Consider the following 17,403-nt stretch of genomic DNA (forward strand, 5'->3'; position numbering starts at 1 on the left):
ATAGCGTTGTTTAAAAAAAAACATGTTTTTTTCCTGTCACAGATAAAAACACTAGCCTGTTTAAATGCATCGTTGTGTCAAAATTTCAAAGCAATCGGTAAAAAGGTTACGAAGATTTCTCTTACATGAAAAACACAGTTTTTAAGAAAAAAAAAAACATTTTTTTTCCTGCCACAGACGTGACATCTATATAATATGTATATAAAAATCCGCTCGGAGTCGAATGGAACTTTCGGAGATTAGCGATTTTGAACAAACGAACATTTCCACTTTTATTTATATAGATGAGGATCAGTTATCTAAAAAAAACTTCCATATCAGTATGTTAGATTTGATAAGAACAAAATTAAAGCTATTAATTTAATATTCTTGTATCTTCAGGACTTTAGAGAGAGAGACCACCAATCATGTCCCAGTTCATTTACTCAGAAGCAGAGGAAAGTGAAGAAGAGCAAGAAGAATATGAAGGAAAAGAAAGGAAAAAATTGAAAAAACTAAAAACAGTTATAGATGATTCTTCTGAAGAGGATGATGACGATGGTAAGTAATGCAAAAGTTCTCAATGGCGTTGTTGTTGTTGTTGTTATAGATTCAGCTACTCGGAACAAGTTCTAAGTAGCACGGGCTATGGTGAGCCGGTAACTTACCTAGCACAGAAGCGGGGCAAGTAGCACGGGCTATGGTGAGCCCGTAGTGGACTTTCCTGGCACAGGAGCGGTGCTAAATGTGAATGTGAACGTTCTCATTGATTCCAAGACTTTGTATATATACTATGAATTTGTTTCATCCATACCTGATGAGGTTCTAGAATTTCTACTCCTCAAACCCGGCCTGAGGCCATGATTGAATTTTGAGAGCTTGGTCCAACGGTCTGTTGCTTGGAGCGTACCACATATCCACCATAGTCCAACACTTCTTGAAGAAAACTATCTAGTTTTATCTTTAAAAAATATCCGTCAATATTATGGCTGTGAGGTTGTTGAACAACCGTGGACCTCTCATGTTTATTCAGTTCAGTGGTTTCTGGTTATGCTCATGGCCCCCCTGTTCCTCATTGGTTGTATTCTGCATTTTCTTCCATGTCAATTACTCCAGTATGTCATTTACTGTATAGATTTGGGACCTGGGCCTCCAGTATTTTCCACGTGTATATCATTTGATATCTCTCCTTTCTCTTTCTATCGAGTACATTTGGAGAGCATTAAGATCACTTTGTCAATTAATTATTAGGACGTATCCCAATAATTTAGGTGCTTTATCTCGTTTATTTATGCCGTATATGTTCTCTGAAATCCCTCTATTTCAGCAATCTTAAATAATTTGATATAAATGTATTGTTAATGTTCTGATATATTTGTCATTTTTAACGAGACGTAGTTAAGAACAAAGGCAACTGCAGAAAGCCTATTGGCTCATACGAGGAAGCTCCTATCTATAACCACCCAAGCCCACTTATACATGTCCATGAAACAATCGAGGGACCCCACCTCCACCACATTACGCGGTAATTGGTTCCACAAATCAACAACCCTGTTACCGAACCAGTATTTACCCAAGTCTTTTCTAAATCTAAATTTATCTAATATATACCCAATGTTTTGTGTTCTGTCTTGTGTTGCTACTTTTAATGCCCTATTAATATCTACTTTGTTGTGTCCATTCATCCACTTGTAAACCTTTATCATGTCACCCCCTAACTCTTCGCCTTTCCAGTGAATGCAATTTAAGCTTTGTTAATCTTTCTTCATATGAAAGATTTCTAATTTGGGGAATTAACTTAGTCATCCTACGCTGGACACGTTCAAGTGAATTTATATCCATTCTATAATACGGCGACCAAAACTAAACTGCATAATCTAAGTGGGGCCTAACTGGAGCAAGATATTGCTGAAGAACCACACCAGGTGTCTTGTTACTAAAGATTCGATTAATAAATCCCAATGGCCTATTTGCCTTATTACGAACATTCATGCATTTATACTTTTGTTTTAAATTCTTACTAATAATAACTCCCAGATCTCTTTCGCAATCCGACTTCGCAATATCAACACCATCAAGCTCGTATCTTGTAACTCTACCATCATTACCTAGACTCAGAACTTTACATTTATCAGCATTAAACTGCTTCTGACAATCCTTTGACCATTTCAAAACCCTATTTAGATCAACTTGAAGTGATAGTGAGTCTTCTTCCGTATTAATTTCCCTACCTACCCTACCGATTTTTGTATCATCGGCAAATTTGCAGATGTTGCTACTCAAACCTTAATCTAAATCATTTATATATATTATAAACATCAGAGGTCCCAGGACAGAGCCTTGAGGCACTCCACTAACAACATTATCCCACTCTGACTTAACCCACATTTATACTAACTCTGTTTCCTTTGGTATAGCCATGCCCTAATCCAACTTAATATAGGACCCCCAATACCATGAGCCTCTATCTTTTTAATCAGTCTTTCATGTGGCACTGTATCAAAAGCTTTGCTAAAGTCAAGGTACACAACATCACAGTCCTTACCACTATCAACTGCCTCAACTATGCTAGAATAAAAAGATAACAAATTTGTTAAGCATGAACGGCCATTTATAAAAACATTTGACATTCAATTATTAATTTATGTTTTTCAAGATGAAGACGAATTTTATTTGCAATTATCGATTCGAGTAACTTTCCCACAATAGTCGTTAGGCAAATTGGCCGATAGTTTGACGCAAGTGATCTATCTCCTTTCTTAAAAACTGGTATCACATTAGCAACTTTCCAAAACTCTGGCACTCTTCCTGACTCTATTGATTTATTAAATATGGTAGACAGTGGGTCGCGAAGTTCCTCTTTGCATTCTTTAAGCACCCTGGCAAACACTTCATCCAACTTAATATAGGACCCCCAATACCATGAGCCTCTATCTTTTTAATCAGTCTTTCATGTGGCACTGTATCAAAAGCTTTGCTAAAGTCAAGGTACACAACATCACAGTCCTTACCACTATCAACTGCCTCAACTATGCTAGAATAAAAAGATAACAAATTTGTTAAGCATGAACGGCCATTTATAAAAACATTTGACACTCAATTATTAATTTATGTTTTTCAAGATGAAGACGAATTTTATTTGCAATTATCGATTCGAGTAACTTTCCCACAATAGTCGTTAGGCAAATTGGCCGATAGTTTGACGCAAGTGATCTATCTCCTTTCTTAAAAACTGGTATCACATTAGCAACTTTCCAAAACTCTGGCACTCTTCCTGACTCTATTGATTTATTAAATATGGTAGACAGTGGGTCGCGAAGTTCCTCTTTGCATTCTTTAAGCACCCTGGCAAACACTTCATCCGGCCTTGGGGATTTGTTTGGTTTCAGTTTTACTGTCTGTTTAATTACAACCTCCCTGGTAACTGCTAAACTAGTCAACCTGTCCTCGTCCCCACCCACATAGACTTGTTCGGCTGAATGCATATCGTCAAGTTCCTCTTTAGTAAATACAGATATAAAATATTTATTAAAAATACTACGTTTTATACCTTAGTTGTTATTAAGTGTTGAAAATGAAACTAGGTGACTTGACATCAATCACATTACTGTTATTATACCATATGGCCTTGCTTCTGTGCTTCCAAGTTATTATACCATAAAGCCTTGCTTCTGTGCTTCCAAGTTATTATATCATAAAGCCTTGCTTCTGTGCTTCCAAGTTATTATATCCTAAAGCCTTGCTTCTGTGCTTCCAAGTTATTATACCATAAAGCCTTTTGAAATATGCCAGACCTTCAAAACTTCAAGAAATGAAGGGAGTTGTCAGTTGTCAGAAATGTCAGTTGCTTAATTTAAAAACTGCAAAGGTGGTCGTTCTGGAGCCTGTTGAATTTTTGAACTATCTCATCAATATTTTAACTTGCTTAGCTAAATGAACTGTGGGGTTAATTCCTTAAGCCCATTATGTGTCTCTGTAATCTATATTATGGGCTGCATAATAAATGAACTAAACTAAGTAAAACTAATAAGAACAATACAATAAGACTAAAGAACTTACATCGCATTCATCTCTGGTTATTTATTGATAGATGAAGAGGAAATTCGTGAAGAAAATAAAGACTTCATTAACGACGACGATGAAGAGGATGATGAAGGAGGTTCGGGGTCAGACAGTGAAAAGTATGGCAAACGAAAACGGCGGAAGGACGATGAAGATAAAACAAACTACCTCGATGATGATGATATTGATCTTATTGAGGAGAACACTGGTATGAAACTTGACAGAAAGGTTAGTTTTCTCCAATAATTATTGTAATATATATTTTGTTTATATTTATACAAGTTTCTGTACAGGATAGAAAAAAATAATTTGCATTTTTGTGTTTTAAAGAATGAAAAGAACTTGAATTTCACACCGTTTAGATGAATTAGAAACAAAATTGGGAAACCATTATTGCTTCTGCTGGCATATATATAAGTAGAGAAATATAATTTAAGATTAATTTCTGATATATATCTAATATATTTAATATATTTATATTTCAATTATATAAAAGTGTATTTATATAATACACAGTATACAGTATTTTTCAGAGTGAATGTTTTAAAAATAAGTTTTGGACAATTATATAATTTTTATGGTAAAATTTTAGTCAAAATTTTGATTAAATTTTCCTAGAAATATATGCTGATTCCAATTATAGCAAAAACCAATTCTGCTGTCTTGTAAATTCAAGATTTTACTAGATTTAAATAAATGTTAAAAAATGTATATTTTAAAAACGGGTTGACCAATATATAAAAAAAGTTGTACTTTTAAACATTTGGCTGCTCCATAATATTGGCTGCCTCACTGACTTGGAGGTTGTGCTACAATGATAACCTAAGTAAGTCTCATAAGGTTATCCAAGGAATAACCAAACCCTTGAATCATTTGAATGGTTTCGTGAGCGTGTAACATACTAAATCTCTAAACAAGATACTAAATATACTAAGATACTAACATACTAAATAAGAACTATAATACTAGCATAGTACTATAGATTGTCTTCATGACAATTTTTTGTTTATGAATTAATGTATATATGTCTTGAATTTTTGTTTCACAGAGAAAGTATAAGCGTTTGAAGAGGATTGTGGATGAAGAATCTGACGTAGAAGAGGAAGATGTGCAGGGTCAGATTCGAAGAGAGATCTTCGAGGGTTCAGACGTAAGTAAATCTCTGGAGTTTATGTTGTATTCAGTGCCACTTTATATGCATAGGCAGTGTTTATAAATTGTTCGTTTTCTGACGATGTTTATTAAGAGGTATCCTGTGTACTCACCTTACCCTAGTTGTGTTGGAGGGAATTAAGCTTCGGCTCTTTGGTCCCGCCCCTCAACTATTAATCCCAGTATTTCTCGAGCACTGCTTCCTAAGATCCTCGAGCTCTATCATAACTGCATTTAAAACTGTGGAGTTAGCCTCCACCACATTATTTTCATTTACTAACTACTCTGACACTGTAAGAGTTTTTTCTAATGTTTCTGTCGCTTATTTGGATACGCAGCTTCCCCCTGTATCCTCTTATGCGTATTCATCACATGTTAAATAATCCACCTGGTCTACCCTGTCGGTTCTCCTGAGAATTTTGTATGTGATGATCATGTCTCCCTTAGCTCTTCCATGTTGTTTGTAGTGTGTGATGTTTATTATGAGATACTGTGTGTGATGCTATCTCTCGGTCATTCTTCTTTGTTCTGCTCTAGTGGGTTAGAAATTTTGAATACAGTAAAATAGTTCGAGTGTGTTTTTAGTCTATCCCTCTTACCTGCATAATTGACACTTTAATGAGAGATATTTCGTTTTTTCTTAAATATTATTAGTCGTTTGATTCTGTTTCCTTCGTCTGTCATTCATAACTTTAATATCTGGTACCACAGGATGAGGAGGAGGATGGGGCCTCCGCTCTCCACCCTCCACAGCACCCTGAAATGTACGCGTCAGAGGAGGAAGAGTCTGATGAAGAGAATTTCATTGTTGATGACAAGACACCCAATGTCAAACAGGAGAGGATGGCTATGCTTGAACCTGGTGGAATGGAGGTTGCCCGTGAAATATTCGGCGGTGATTATTATTTTGAGGAGTTTGAACAACATGAAGGTATGTGTTTTGTCAAATTTAAATGTAAATTAAATTATAATATGGCAGACTAGGTATGTCACACTATTCTCACTTCTCAGATGTACAATCTGAGAAGTTTTCCTTCTTCCTGTTCTCACTCCAGGATTGGAGAGACATTTTATTTTGACATTATATTTTGTGTATTTTATTATTGCAGTTTGCTCTCTCTCTCTCTCTCTCTCTCTCTCTCTCTCTCTCTCTCTCTCTCTCTCTCTCTCTCTCTCTCTCTCTCTCTCTCTCTCTCTCTCTCTCTCTCTCTCTCTCTCTCTCTCTCTCTCTCTCTCTCTCTCTCTCTCTCTCTCTCTCTCTCTCTCTCTTCTCTCTCTCTCTCTCTCTCTCTCTCTCTCTCTCTCTCTCTCTCTCTCTCTCTCTCTCTCTCTTTCTCTCTCTCTTTCTCTCTTTCTCTCTCTCTCACTCTTTCTAAGTTGGAAAAACAATTTGAAAAAAACTTTTATGTGGACAATCAAACCTACATTTCAACCATCAGCGTCGTTGTGCCTTGCATTTTCACTCAATGGGAGATTTTGCTGCCCAACAAAAATATTCATAATATTGACTAGAAGTTTAAAAAGTTTTCTTTAATTTAATAACAAATTCGATACTTGCATGCAGGATCTTAAATGTTTACCCTCTAATTTCTTATGTTGTAATATTCATGTTTTTTGTATTAAAAAAAGAATGGGAGGAGCGTGAAAATGATGATGATGACCATGAGAACGATGAAAAAGGCGATGAGGGACGAGAGCATCCCCGAGGTCGCAAGGATCGCGGGAATCAAGTCAAGAAGACTATCTTTGAGGTATGTTATGAGGAGCAACTGCAAGCCACAAGATTTTTCACTCATTGTGTAATTATCATTAAGGAAGGCATTTATATTTTCACAACGGCCAGAGAGAGGCTGTTGTTTGTGTAGAATATGTTAATAAAGACAATGTGGGAAGTTATGAATAAAAGATATGAATTAAGAGTGAAGGAAGAGTGCGTCGATGTGGGTCAGTTTATTGTACATAAAATTAGAGCGAAGATTATTTTGGCTAATTTGAGGGCAAGAAGGTCAAGATATTACATACTACATGTGAGTGTGATGGAGCAAGAATTTCGTGGTCGGGAAAAAAGATGCAGTTTATTGAGGGCCAAAATGTTTAAATCTTGTTTACGTTAAGTTACAAGACGCAGTACACTCAATGTAAAAGGTGAGTGTACTTGCTCACCTTCTGAAAGGCTTGAAGCGAAAGACTTGCTTGATGTGAAAGATATGGTGACCTGTAAATCATTCTCATCTTCAAAAACAAAACAGTCCTATATTCTACTTGTTTGGTATAATGAGAATACTTACCTCCTGCAAGAAGATTTTCGGGCAGGGAGGCAGCAAATATTATTTAACCTGTCTCAGTAGTAATTTGGGCACCTGGATATAAATTAGTTTTAGATCATGAACTAGGGAAAAGTGCTGCTGAATATCATAGGCGGTTGTCGTACCTGGCTTGAGGCATTTAATCTCAACCCGACTTACATCATGAAAGTAGGAGACAAAATGTTGGTGGTGGTGATAAAGATCAAGTTAATGAGTGTGTGGCAACATTAATTACGCATACAAATATAAATGCTATTCTTTCAGGTATTTGAACCTAGTGAATTAGAGCGAGGCCATTTGACTGACCAAGATCATCAAATCCGGAAGCTGGATATTCCCGAGAGATTCCAGCTGAGGCGGATACCTGTGACTCGCACCCGTGGAGATGGTGACGATCGCTCAGCAGATAAAGAGCTGACTCAAGAAGCCAAGTGGATTTATCACCATGCATTCTTCAGGCCATTTATATCCAATCAGGTAGTTAATTTGGTTTTGTTGAAAAGTATAAATAATAAGAATATACATGTATTTCTTCTCAATTTGATGCGCAGGGCTAAAGTTCCTTCAAATTCCAATACATAATACAATAGTGGCACCTGTGTCATATCTACAGATATGACACGAACTGTTGAGTTTATTACCTCCCAGCAGCACTTTTAACCAAGTCTGAGCCTGTGTATGGCTACTGCAATGTCTCTGGATAACTTTTTGGTACCCAGTGGCTGTCCGTACCGCATCGCAGTGGGTCTTCCTTCCGGTACTTTGGCTCTATGTAAAAGTCGCTCTGTGGCGACTTTTGATAGTTGGGAGTATTTCTTCTTGATTTGATCCTTAATCTGTGAAAAACTTGGTGGTATTTGAACCTGTACAGCAGGTAGAGCCGTGGCAGTTTCTGCTAGTTAGTCTGCCTTTCATTACCATCTATTCCAATGTGACTGATTGACAGTCCTAGATTGTGTGCTTCTTTTCCTTTATGTAGGATTTCAGTGATAAGTTGTATATTATCTCTGATGGATAACAATGCCTGGAACGAAGATTTAGATTCGATATGAATGCTGACATCATGTAAATTATTCGCAATTGCATAATTTCTGGCCTTCTTCAGGGCATATAACCATGATGCAATGCAACCATGATGCTTCTGAAAGCTTCATGGTTGTTAGTGTGAACTGCTGCCCCAGCATATCTCTTTCTTGATCAACTGATCCATCTGTGAAGATGAAAGTGGTGTTTGGTCTTGAGATAATTTCCATTTTTGTTCTATAACTGCTTTGAGGGTCTGAGAGTCCCATGCTGATGTTTTAACTGATTATCCTTCAATGATTATCTAGACTAGATTTTTACCATGGAAGCTGCCGAATGTGTTAATATGGTTTATCATCTCTTTTGTTTTTATTTGTCCTTTTTTTGGAATCTTTCAGGTCCACTTTCTGTAGAGATCAGATTATCCGTCCATCCACTTGTTCTATATTGAAGGTTTCTCTGTAGCGTTCTGTGAAAGCTCTCTTTGATTGACTGTCTGGCGGTGATTCCAAAAATTTTTGCTGTTATGATGGCTATTCTTTGATCCTGTTTTCTAACGCTGGTAAGTTGGTTTCCATTCTTAGATTCTCTCGACGTGTCCATATAGGTTCTCCCATCACTGAGGTGGAGTTGTAATGTAAGAGCTGGAGCAGCATAGCCAATGAGTGACTTAACTGCCTGCAAAAACGTAGTCCATTTTGAGTACTAGCAAAAATGCACTATCTCTAAGACTTGTCAGGAAGAACACAGCTGAGTGTTCAGCGATGGCTCTTTTTCGATGCAGAAGATATTCAATTTCTCGAATGAATTTCAACTGGCTGTCCATTATGACTCCAAGGTATTAAAAAGAGGTAACCAACTCAATTTCGTGGCCTTGTATTGCGAATCTGTTGTCGTGAATTGTCATTTTAACGGCCATTGTTTTGGTATTATTGCTGTTTATTTTCAGTGCTATGCGTTCCGCTTCCCTGTTGATTATCTCTAGGCATTTTTGTGTATGGTTCATGGCGTCTTTGCCATTGATGATGACCACAAAGTCGTCGGCAATAAATTATACAACAATACTATTATTTTGTACAGGAGGGGCGTGAAAAGGCAAGGCATGGCTCGCACAAGGATACTAATACTATCCAGAAAATATACAACGCCCTGGACTTGATGAGGAACCAAACCTTCGAAATTCCATTTATAGCCTTTTATAGGAAGGAAGAGGTCTGCCCTGAATTAAACATTCGTGATTTATGGAAAATCTATCGTTGGGATGAAAAGGTATTGATACTAAATATCAACTTAATTATATCAGATAAATCATTTATGAAAAATATCAACTTAGTTATATCAGATAAAGCGTTCGAAATTTGACGTTTAATAATCTTTTATTCTTTAGGAAAATTTAAATTTGTGGAATGAACTTTTTTTTTAAGATATGCTAAAAGATTCTGTATATGATATATTGAAACAGTGCCTAATCATGATGCAGCACAGGTTACAACCAATTAGTCTGATATCAGTGATAATGCACGTCGCAGCTTTAAAATGCAAAGAGCCAGCATCAAGGGTTCGACAGACAACCTAGATGCTGAACTTGTATCCATTATAAATTACAGATTGACACGAATTATCTAAAATTTTATATCATGAATTTTAAATGAAGAATAAGTATTGTAATTATTAAAGATGCACAAATCAATAATGCACTAACCCTTAAATACTTAACTTGTAAATTTTTTCACAGTGGTGTCAACTGAAGTATCGCAAGGAGAACTTGCGGTCACTCTTCCAGTCAATGAGAGAATACCAAGGTGATCACATCACGAAGGACCCAGATGGTTCACATCTAGAAAATATGCGCATTCTTCAGGAGGAGGACATTGTAAGGTGAGATGACATATTACATTATGTAAAACACTTGCCGTTATGCCATTATGTAAAACATTTATTCAAGTCTGGGGATGACATGAGTCTGGGGATTCATGTACTGGTGGAGTATGACCCCAGTTTCTATTCAGAGTTACACAATATTCGGACTCGTCACTTGCGCCAACTAACTGTAGCCTAACATGATCCAAGCAGTTACTATATAGCACTATCGCGTGGATGTTTGTGCGAACATATATAAGTACGAACAAGCCTGAATGGTCCCCAGGCATGTAGTTTTCAGAAGCATATATAAATAATATAGGCGCTGGAACAAAATAACTTCTAATATTCTGGTGTTAAATGGCATTTAAATTTTTAAAAATATTATTGCTTGCCTTAAATCAAGCAATGATGATAAACATTTTGTTTTATTTTCCAGAATTGAGGAGATTGAAACTTCAGAACAGTTCAATGATTATTACAAATTTTTCCTGCTTCACTATGGCAAAGATCAGCTATCAATGCGTGACCACATGAATACCAAGCACAGGAAGCAGAGAACCACACCAAGAGTCACTAGGGGTTTTAAGGAGCATGATCATGGTGAACGGGACCAAAATGGTGCTGGTATTGAGGATGGGAAGATACAGAGGAAAGTAGATGAATATGAGGATACAGAGGATGCAGATGAATATGAGAAGAGTGGTAATAATAAAAACAAGAAAGGTTCATTGAGAGCTAATGAGGATGTAGAAAAAGAGGTGGAGATAGAAATAGAAGAACAAATGGAGGAAGAAAATCACGAATCTGAGGAAGACTCTGAGTCTTTGAGAAGAATTGTTCGAAAACACGAGTATGAACTTCTGCGGAAGGCTGGTATTGGTGAGTATCTTTTTGCATGATTGCTTCAATGCCCCCATTTAGGTTACTTAGTTCAAGTTTGGCCTCCATATTATAGAACTGAAATATTTTCTCTTGAATCCATACAGAGAAGGATGATTGATGCCAGGTATTAGGAAACCTCTCTTATGAAGAGAGATATAAGAGAGATCTTATATCTAGAAAAGATATAGAGATATAGAAAAGATATAGAAAATTATGAGTAAGAGGTAACATAAAAGAGATGATTGAGATTGGGACATTGATATTGCTTTGAGGCATTGTTAGAAGTATTATTTTTTTTCTTTCTAATGTTAAAATATGAATAAAAAACTTTTATTACAATCTTTCTAATAAATATATATGTATATGACATACTATGGCCGGGATTGAGTGAGGAAGTGCAGCAGTAAACAGGTGTTGTCAGCGGTGTTCTTATGCCTCGTTCGAGGCTGGAATTGTCGCCAAGATAATTTTACTTAATTATTTCAGTGTCTGATTAAATTTAAATTTTTGGTTTCTTGCAGTAATATTGAAGATAAATATTCAATTTAATAAATTCGTGTAAATAACGAAAATTAACACGTGATTAACACAAAAATTTGATAAATGTATATTATAAAAATGTACAGAATATCACTATACTTAAAAATAATTTGCATGCTAGACATGAATATTATGAAGATTAAACCACACACCAGAAGATGAGGAGACGACGACGTTTCGACCACCATTATCGACTATATTAATTATCGATTATTATTATTATAGACACATTAATGATTGCGACAATCGAATTGATAATGGTCATCAGACTTGCCACGCATATTTTGAACGTAATTCTTATAGCACGCATACAATATAATTTTTGTCGTAGTTCTTACCATTTTTTTCCACGTGCGGTGTTGCATTGGGCTCAATATTATTATTTGTCATAGAACGCGTATAGATAGATTAGTGTCACTAATTAGTTAAATATCATATTCTTATGAAAATTTATATTCTTAACTGTATGATCAAATAATCATTCTTCTTTTACTGATACGACACTATATGCACACTCATATATCTTCATTTTTGTGCACTTTAACGAACCACGAAGAGCATAAATTCCGTGATTTGAATTTAGATTTGGTTTGTATCATTGTTTATCTAGTTGTTAGCATAAACAATATTACATAACAAAGTAACCAGTGAAATGCAATATTCATAACACATTTTTAACCATTAACTTGATTAAAATTTAAATTATTTTTTGTTATTGATTCCAAACTCAAACTTTCAGAGTCACTTACAAATAAATTTGGCCTGACTGCTGAGCAGTTTGGTGAGAACCTACGTGATAACTATCAGAGGTTTGATGTTCAACAGTGGCCAGAGGACCCCACGAGGGAAGCTAAGCAGCTCATTTCCAAGTAAGTAATGAGATAGTTGAATGATTTATCTGTAAATATACAGCTAATGGTTCTAATCACGAAATCACGTACAGCTAATCACGAAAATTAAACACGTGATATTAAAATCTGAACCCTCTCAATTCTGGCACTAAGAACGTTGCAAAACACGACTTAAAACTCACTCCTGCTTTAATCCATCACTAAAAATGGACTCTCAATTCACTAATTTAACCGCATCATCCTACTGAAAGTGTAAAATAAATCAAGGATATAGTTAAGACAAATGGATAGAATTTTAGCATTCCTTTGCGCTATGAATGTGCAAATGGCTAGAGATGAAGGGGTTTTGCCTAAATTTTGCACCTTTTGTTCAACGTTTTCCATATATTTGAATTAAAGAATGTGGGTAATAAAAAGAGGACAGAACTCCTGAAAATGTCCTTAAATCTCAGCAATATGGTAAAATAAATATTTTGTAGATATTATAATAGTTATTACTTCATTACACTAAAAGTATTTTTTATTAAGTATTCCTCATGAAATATGATGAAAACTTTGTATTTTCAGAATATGCAGCACCCCAGAGCGAGTCCTTGAAGTAGCTGTTAGGATGGTTGGTTGGCAGCTGGCTTGTGAACCCTTAATAAGACGCACAGTTAGAGAAGTATACTTTAAACGTGCCAGAATCAGTAGCAGGCCCACTCCTCAGGCTGTGAACATCATTGATGAACATCATTCACTTTATGAACTTAAATATTTAAAGGACAAACCAGCCATAGATCTACAGGGTGACCAGTTCCTTCGTCTCAAATGTGGTGTTGAAGACAAACTGTTGACCGTTAGCTTTTCCGATACCATTGAAGGAAGTACAACTAAGACTTACCTGGATGAAATGAAGCAGTTGTACTGCCGAGATGAGTTTTCCCAGGTTGTCCAAGACTGGAATGATCTAAGAGGCCGGGCAATTGAATTTGCCTACAAACGGATTATTGAAGATCTTAAAAGGGAATTGTCTCAACGTTTGCTCCAGGAATCGAATGATCACGTGATGGAAAAGTGTTGCAGTAAACTCAATAACTGGATAAAAATTGCACCCTATAACCCCGGAGACTTTTCTGGTGAAGGCGAAGACTGGGATACTGAAAAAGGCTTCAGAGTATTTTCTATTGCATTTGTTCCAGACCTTTCACAGGCAGCATTTGGTTGTTGCATTGACATTCACGGTGATTGTTGTGAATATATTCGTCTCCCACATTTACTCAAACGGCGCAATGCTTACAATGAAAGAGACGCTTTGGCTAAAAAAAGTGATATTAGGCGCATGCAGGATTTTATTATTCGCTGTAAACCACATGTTATTTCCATATGTGGACAGTCTCGAGAAGCTCTCATGGTTAAGGAAGACCTGATTCAAATTCTCAAAGATCTAGAAAAACAAGAAAGGTTTCCTAAAATAAATACAGAAATCATTGACAATGACCTAGCTCACATATATGCAATGTCCAAGAAAGGAGAAGCAGATTTCCTTGATTACCCTCCACTATTACGGCAGGCTATATCAGTTGGTCGACGTGTTCAGGACCCATTGATTGAATTCTCGCAGCTATGTAATGCTGATGAAGAATTACTTAACATTAAGTTCCACAGTCTACAGGACCAATTAAACTCTAAGGAACTACTCGATGCTCTGTACACTGAATTCGTCAACTGCACTAATGAAGTTGGGGTCGACCTAAATCGTGCCGTAGCACATCCATATACACAGAACTTGGTCCAGTTTGTTTGTGGTTTAGGACCACGAAAGGCCAACCTTCTTATTAGGAATATGAAGCAGAATAATCATCGTCTAGAAAACAGGAACCAGTTAGTTGTGAACTTCCACATGGGTCCAAAGATATTCATTAACTGTGCAGGATTTATTAAAATAGACACCAATGCTTTGGGTGACAGTGATAATTATATAGACGTTCTAGATTCTACCAGAATTCATCCAGAAGCTTATGACTGGGCTCGAAAAATGGTTTTTGATGCACTAGATTATGAAGATGAAAATGGAGAACCTGCAGAAGCCTTGAAGGAAATCTTAGAAACTCCAGAGAAACTTAGTGAGCTTGATCTTAAAGCTTTTGCTAATGAACTACAGAATCAGGGCTTTGGCAAGAAGAACACAACTTTGTATGACATTAAACGTGAGCTGAAACATAGATACAGAGATTTTAGGTCAACCTACAGGTCTCCGACGCCAGAAGAAGTTTTCAGTATCTTGACTAAGGAGTCGCCGGAGACTTTTTATGTGGGTAAGCTTGTTCAGGCTACCGTCACAAATTTTATTCATCGCAAACTCCGTCGAGATCAAGTGGATAATGCCTATCCTGTCAGAACTGAAGGTACAGGTCTTTGGCAGTGTCCCTTCTGTCTAAAAAATTATTTTCCTGAACTAAGTGAAGTGTGGAATCACTTTGATGCCGGTGATTGCCCAGGTCCAGTCATAGGAATTAAAGTTCAATTAGATAACGGAATATCAGGTTTCATCAGTATAAAAAACTTGTCGGATAAAACGGTGATAAATCCAGCAGAAAGAGTGAGACGAGATTGTTTAGTTCTTTGTCGTATCATGAAAATTTATCCTGATAAATTTTCAGTTGATCTCACGTCACGATCATCAGACCTGCAAGACCGAAATAACAAGTGGAAGGCTCCAAAAGACACTTATTATGACCATGAGGCTGAAGAAAAATATTTAAATTTGGACAGGAAAAAGATGGACCAAAAAGCAAGTCGGTATCAAAAGCGAGTGATTGTTCATCCCTCCTTCAGAAACATTGACTATAATGAAGCTGAAAAGGTTATGCAGCAATTGGAGCAAGGAGAGGTGATCATACGACCATCAAGTAAAGGCATTAATCATCTCACTGCTACCTGGAAAGTTACAACAGGAATCTGTCAGCATATCGATGTGCTGGAACAAGCTAAGCAATATGACTTTTCTCTTGGTCAGAAACTATGGATTGGAAATGAAGAATTTGATGATTTGGATGAAATTATTACCAGACACATTTTACCTATGGCCAGTAACGTAAGACAAATACTTGAACACAAATATTACAAGGAGTCTATCATGGGCAATAAGGAGAAAGCAGCAGAGTTACTGAAAGAGGAGAAAAGGAAAAATCCGAAGTCGATCCCGTATATCTTTTCGCCTAGGAAGGATTTGCCAGGAAAGTTTCTCATGTCATATTTACCAAGAGCGAAAGTGATCCATGAATTTGTAACTGTCAATCCTGAAGGTTTCAAGTTTAGGCAGAAAATGCAATTCCTAAATCTTGCCGGACTACTTAATTGGTTTAAGCAGAATTTCCATAGAACATTATCAGGTGCAACACCAAGAATGATGTCCACAGGCTCGTCATACATGGGCAACTCAACACCATATCTTATGGGTGTTGATGCCTTCACAATTCAGAAAGTGGCTCAGAACCTAAATCCACAAATGCTGCATAACCTCTCCCAGGCAGCCACTAATACACCTTGTAGTGTCAACACTTCTGGAGGATTCTCTCATGGTTTCTCAAAATACGCTAATACTCCTTACACTCCTTCAGATCAGACACCATTCATGACACCGTATGCCACCCCAGGGCATTCCACCATACCTCGCTATAATGGATCACAGACACTTGTGCCATCAAACCCAACTCCCTCACATCAATATGAGGCAGCATATTCTCAGCATATGATGACCAAAGTAACTGGACACTTACCTCAGCCATCTCGCTGTGGATCCCCAGTTAGCAGCCAAGCAAAAAAAAAAAGGATTGAAAATGGCAGCAGATGCTTTGGTGGAAGTTAACGGTGCGACTAATGGACATAATAGACGAAGGATGACGCCACAATGCAATGCTGGGAAACCAGTCAACACCTCGCAATACTAATCAATATGATGACCACACACCTCGCCATACTCCTCAATATGATGACCACACATCTCGCAATACTCCTACGATATAATAACCAAACACCTCGCCTTTTCCATGGTTAAGTTCATCATCATCCATTCACGCGCTAACATGAGCACTGGTGGAGACCAAACACTACCCTATGATGATGAATGCCATATATGTCTTTAGTATTGATGACAAAGTTATCTCACTACCTTCAAATTATATGTTTGTATATATAATTTGGACAGTTAAAGAATAAGGAACTGTATTTAATCATTACAATAAGTACTGCAATTAAAAAAATTGTTCACGTAACTATGGTATTTTTACCAGGGCAGTCTTCAGTAAAAAGATGTAGTTTTCTGTACCTACATTCATCATGTTTTATAGCATGTGAACGCTGTAATTTTGGATAAAAAAATATTTTTTTTATAAAGAAATGCAACAGTGTCTCATACGAGATGTTGCATAACTATTCCAAATTTGATTTGTTCCTTTAACTTCATGTTTCCAACTATGACTGACTACCATTGTGATCTGTGAAATGTTTGCTGTGATCTGAGAAACAATTTAGTCAGAAATAATAAACTTTATTTCTTTAGAGAAATACACATCAATTTGTTTATTTTTATCCTGTATTTGTTCGAATGAAATGATGCTGAGCGCACCCGACACCAATTCTTTTAGAAGGTGAGGTGTGATGGAACGATGTCAACGACATCTTTTGAGCCCACTGTTAAGAACCTTACTTCCTGTGGAGGTTCTTTCCTATTATAAATTGTTGGTGGACACATTGGAGAATGT

At 36.7% G+C, this 17,403-nt stretch overlaps 2 protein-coding genes across 2 annotated transcripts; both read left to right on the forward strand.

Annotated features, from left to right (window-relative positions):
* Positions 1 to 407: 407 nt before the first annotated feature.
* Positions 408 to 8,275, forward strand: LOC138352068 (transcription elongation factor SPT6-like). The gene is made up of 7 exons (XM_069304251.1): positions 408 to 540; positions 4,070 to 4,269; positions 5,090 to 5,191; positions 5,905 to 6,124; positions 6,823 to 6,944; positions 7,764 to 7,976; positions 8,219 to 8,275. The coding sequence occupies exons 1-7, from the start codon at positions 408 to 410 to the stop codon at positions 8,273 to 8,275; spliced, it is 1,047 nt and encodes a 348-aa protein (XP_069160352.1).
* Positions 8,276 to 10,657: 2,382 nt separating this feature from the next.
* On the forward strand, positions 10,658 to 16,666 carry LOC138352070 (transcription elongation factor SPT6-like). The gene is given in 6 exon segments (XM_069304252.1): positions 10,658 to 10,668; positions 10,822 to 11,264; positions 12,547 to 12,676; positions 13,226 to 16,454; positions 16,456 to 16,560; positions 16,562 to 16,666. Coding segments are annotated over 6 exon segments (4,023 nt in total).
* Positions 16,667 to 17,403: the final 737 nt, after the last annotated feature.

Source organism: Procambarus clarkii, chromosome 52 (genome assembly GCF_040958095.1).
Source record: "Procambarus clarkii isolate CNS0578487 chromosome 52, FALCON_Pclarkii_2.0, whole genome shotgun sequence".
Lineage (NCBI taxonomy): Eukaryota > Metazoa > Arthropoda > Malacostraca > Decapoda > Cambaridae > Procambarus > Procambarus clarkii.

Excerpts from the sequence above, each read along its gene's own strand:
- LOC138352068 (XM_069304251.1), top strand. The coding sequence starts at position 408 with ATGTCCCAGTTCATTTACTCAGAAGCAGAGGAAAGTGAAGAAGAGCAA. Across the intron at positions 6,125-6,822 it reads GGAGTTTGAACAACATGAAG|AATGGGAGGAGCGTGAAAAT; the intron begins GTATGTGTTTTG and ends TATTAAAAAAAG. Across the intron at positions 6,945-7,763 it reads TCAAGAAGACTATCTTTGAG|GTATTTGAACCTAGTGAATT; the intron begins GTATGTTATGAG and ends CTATTCTTTCAG.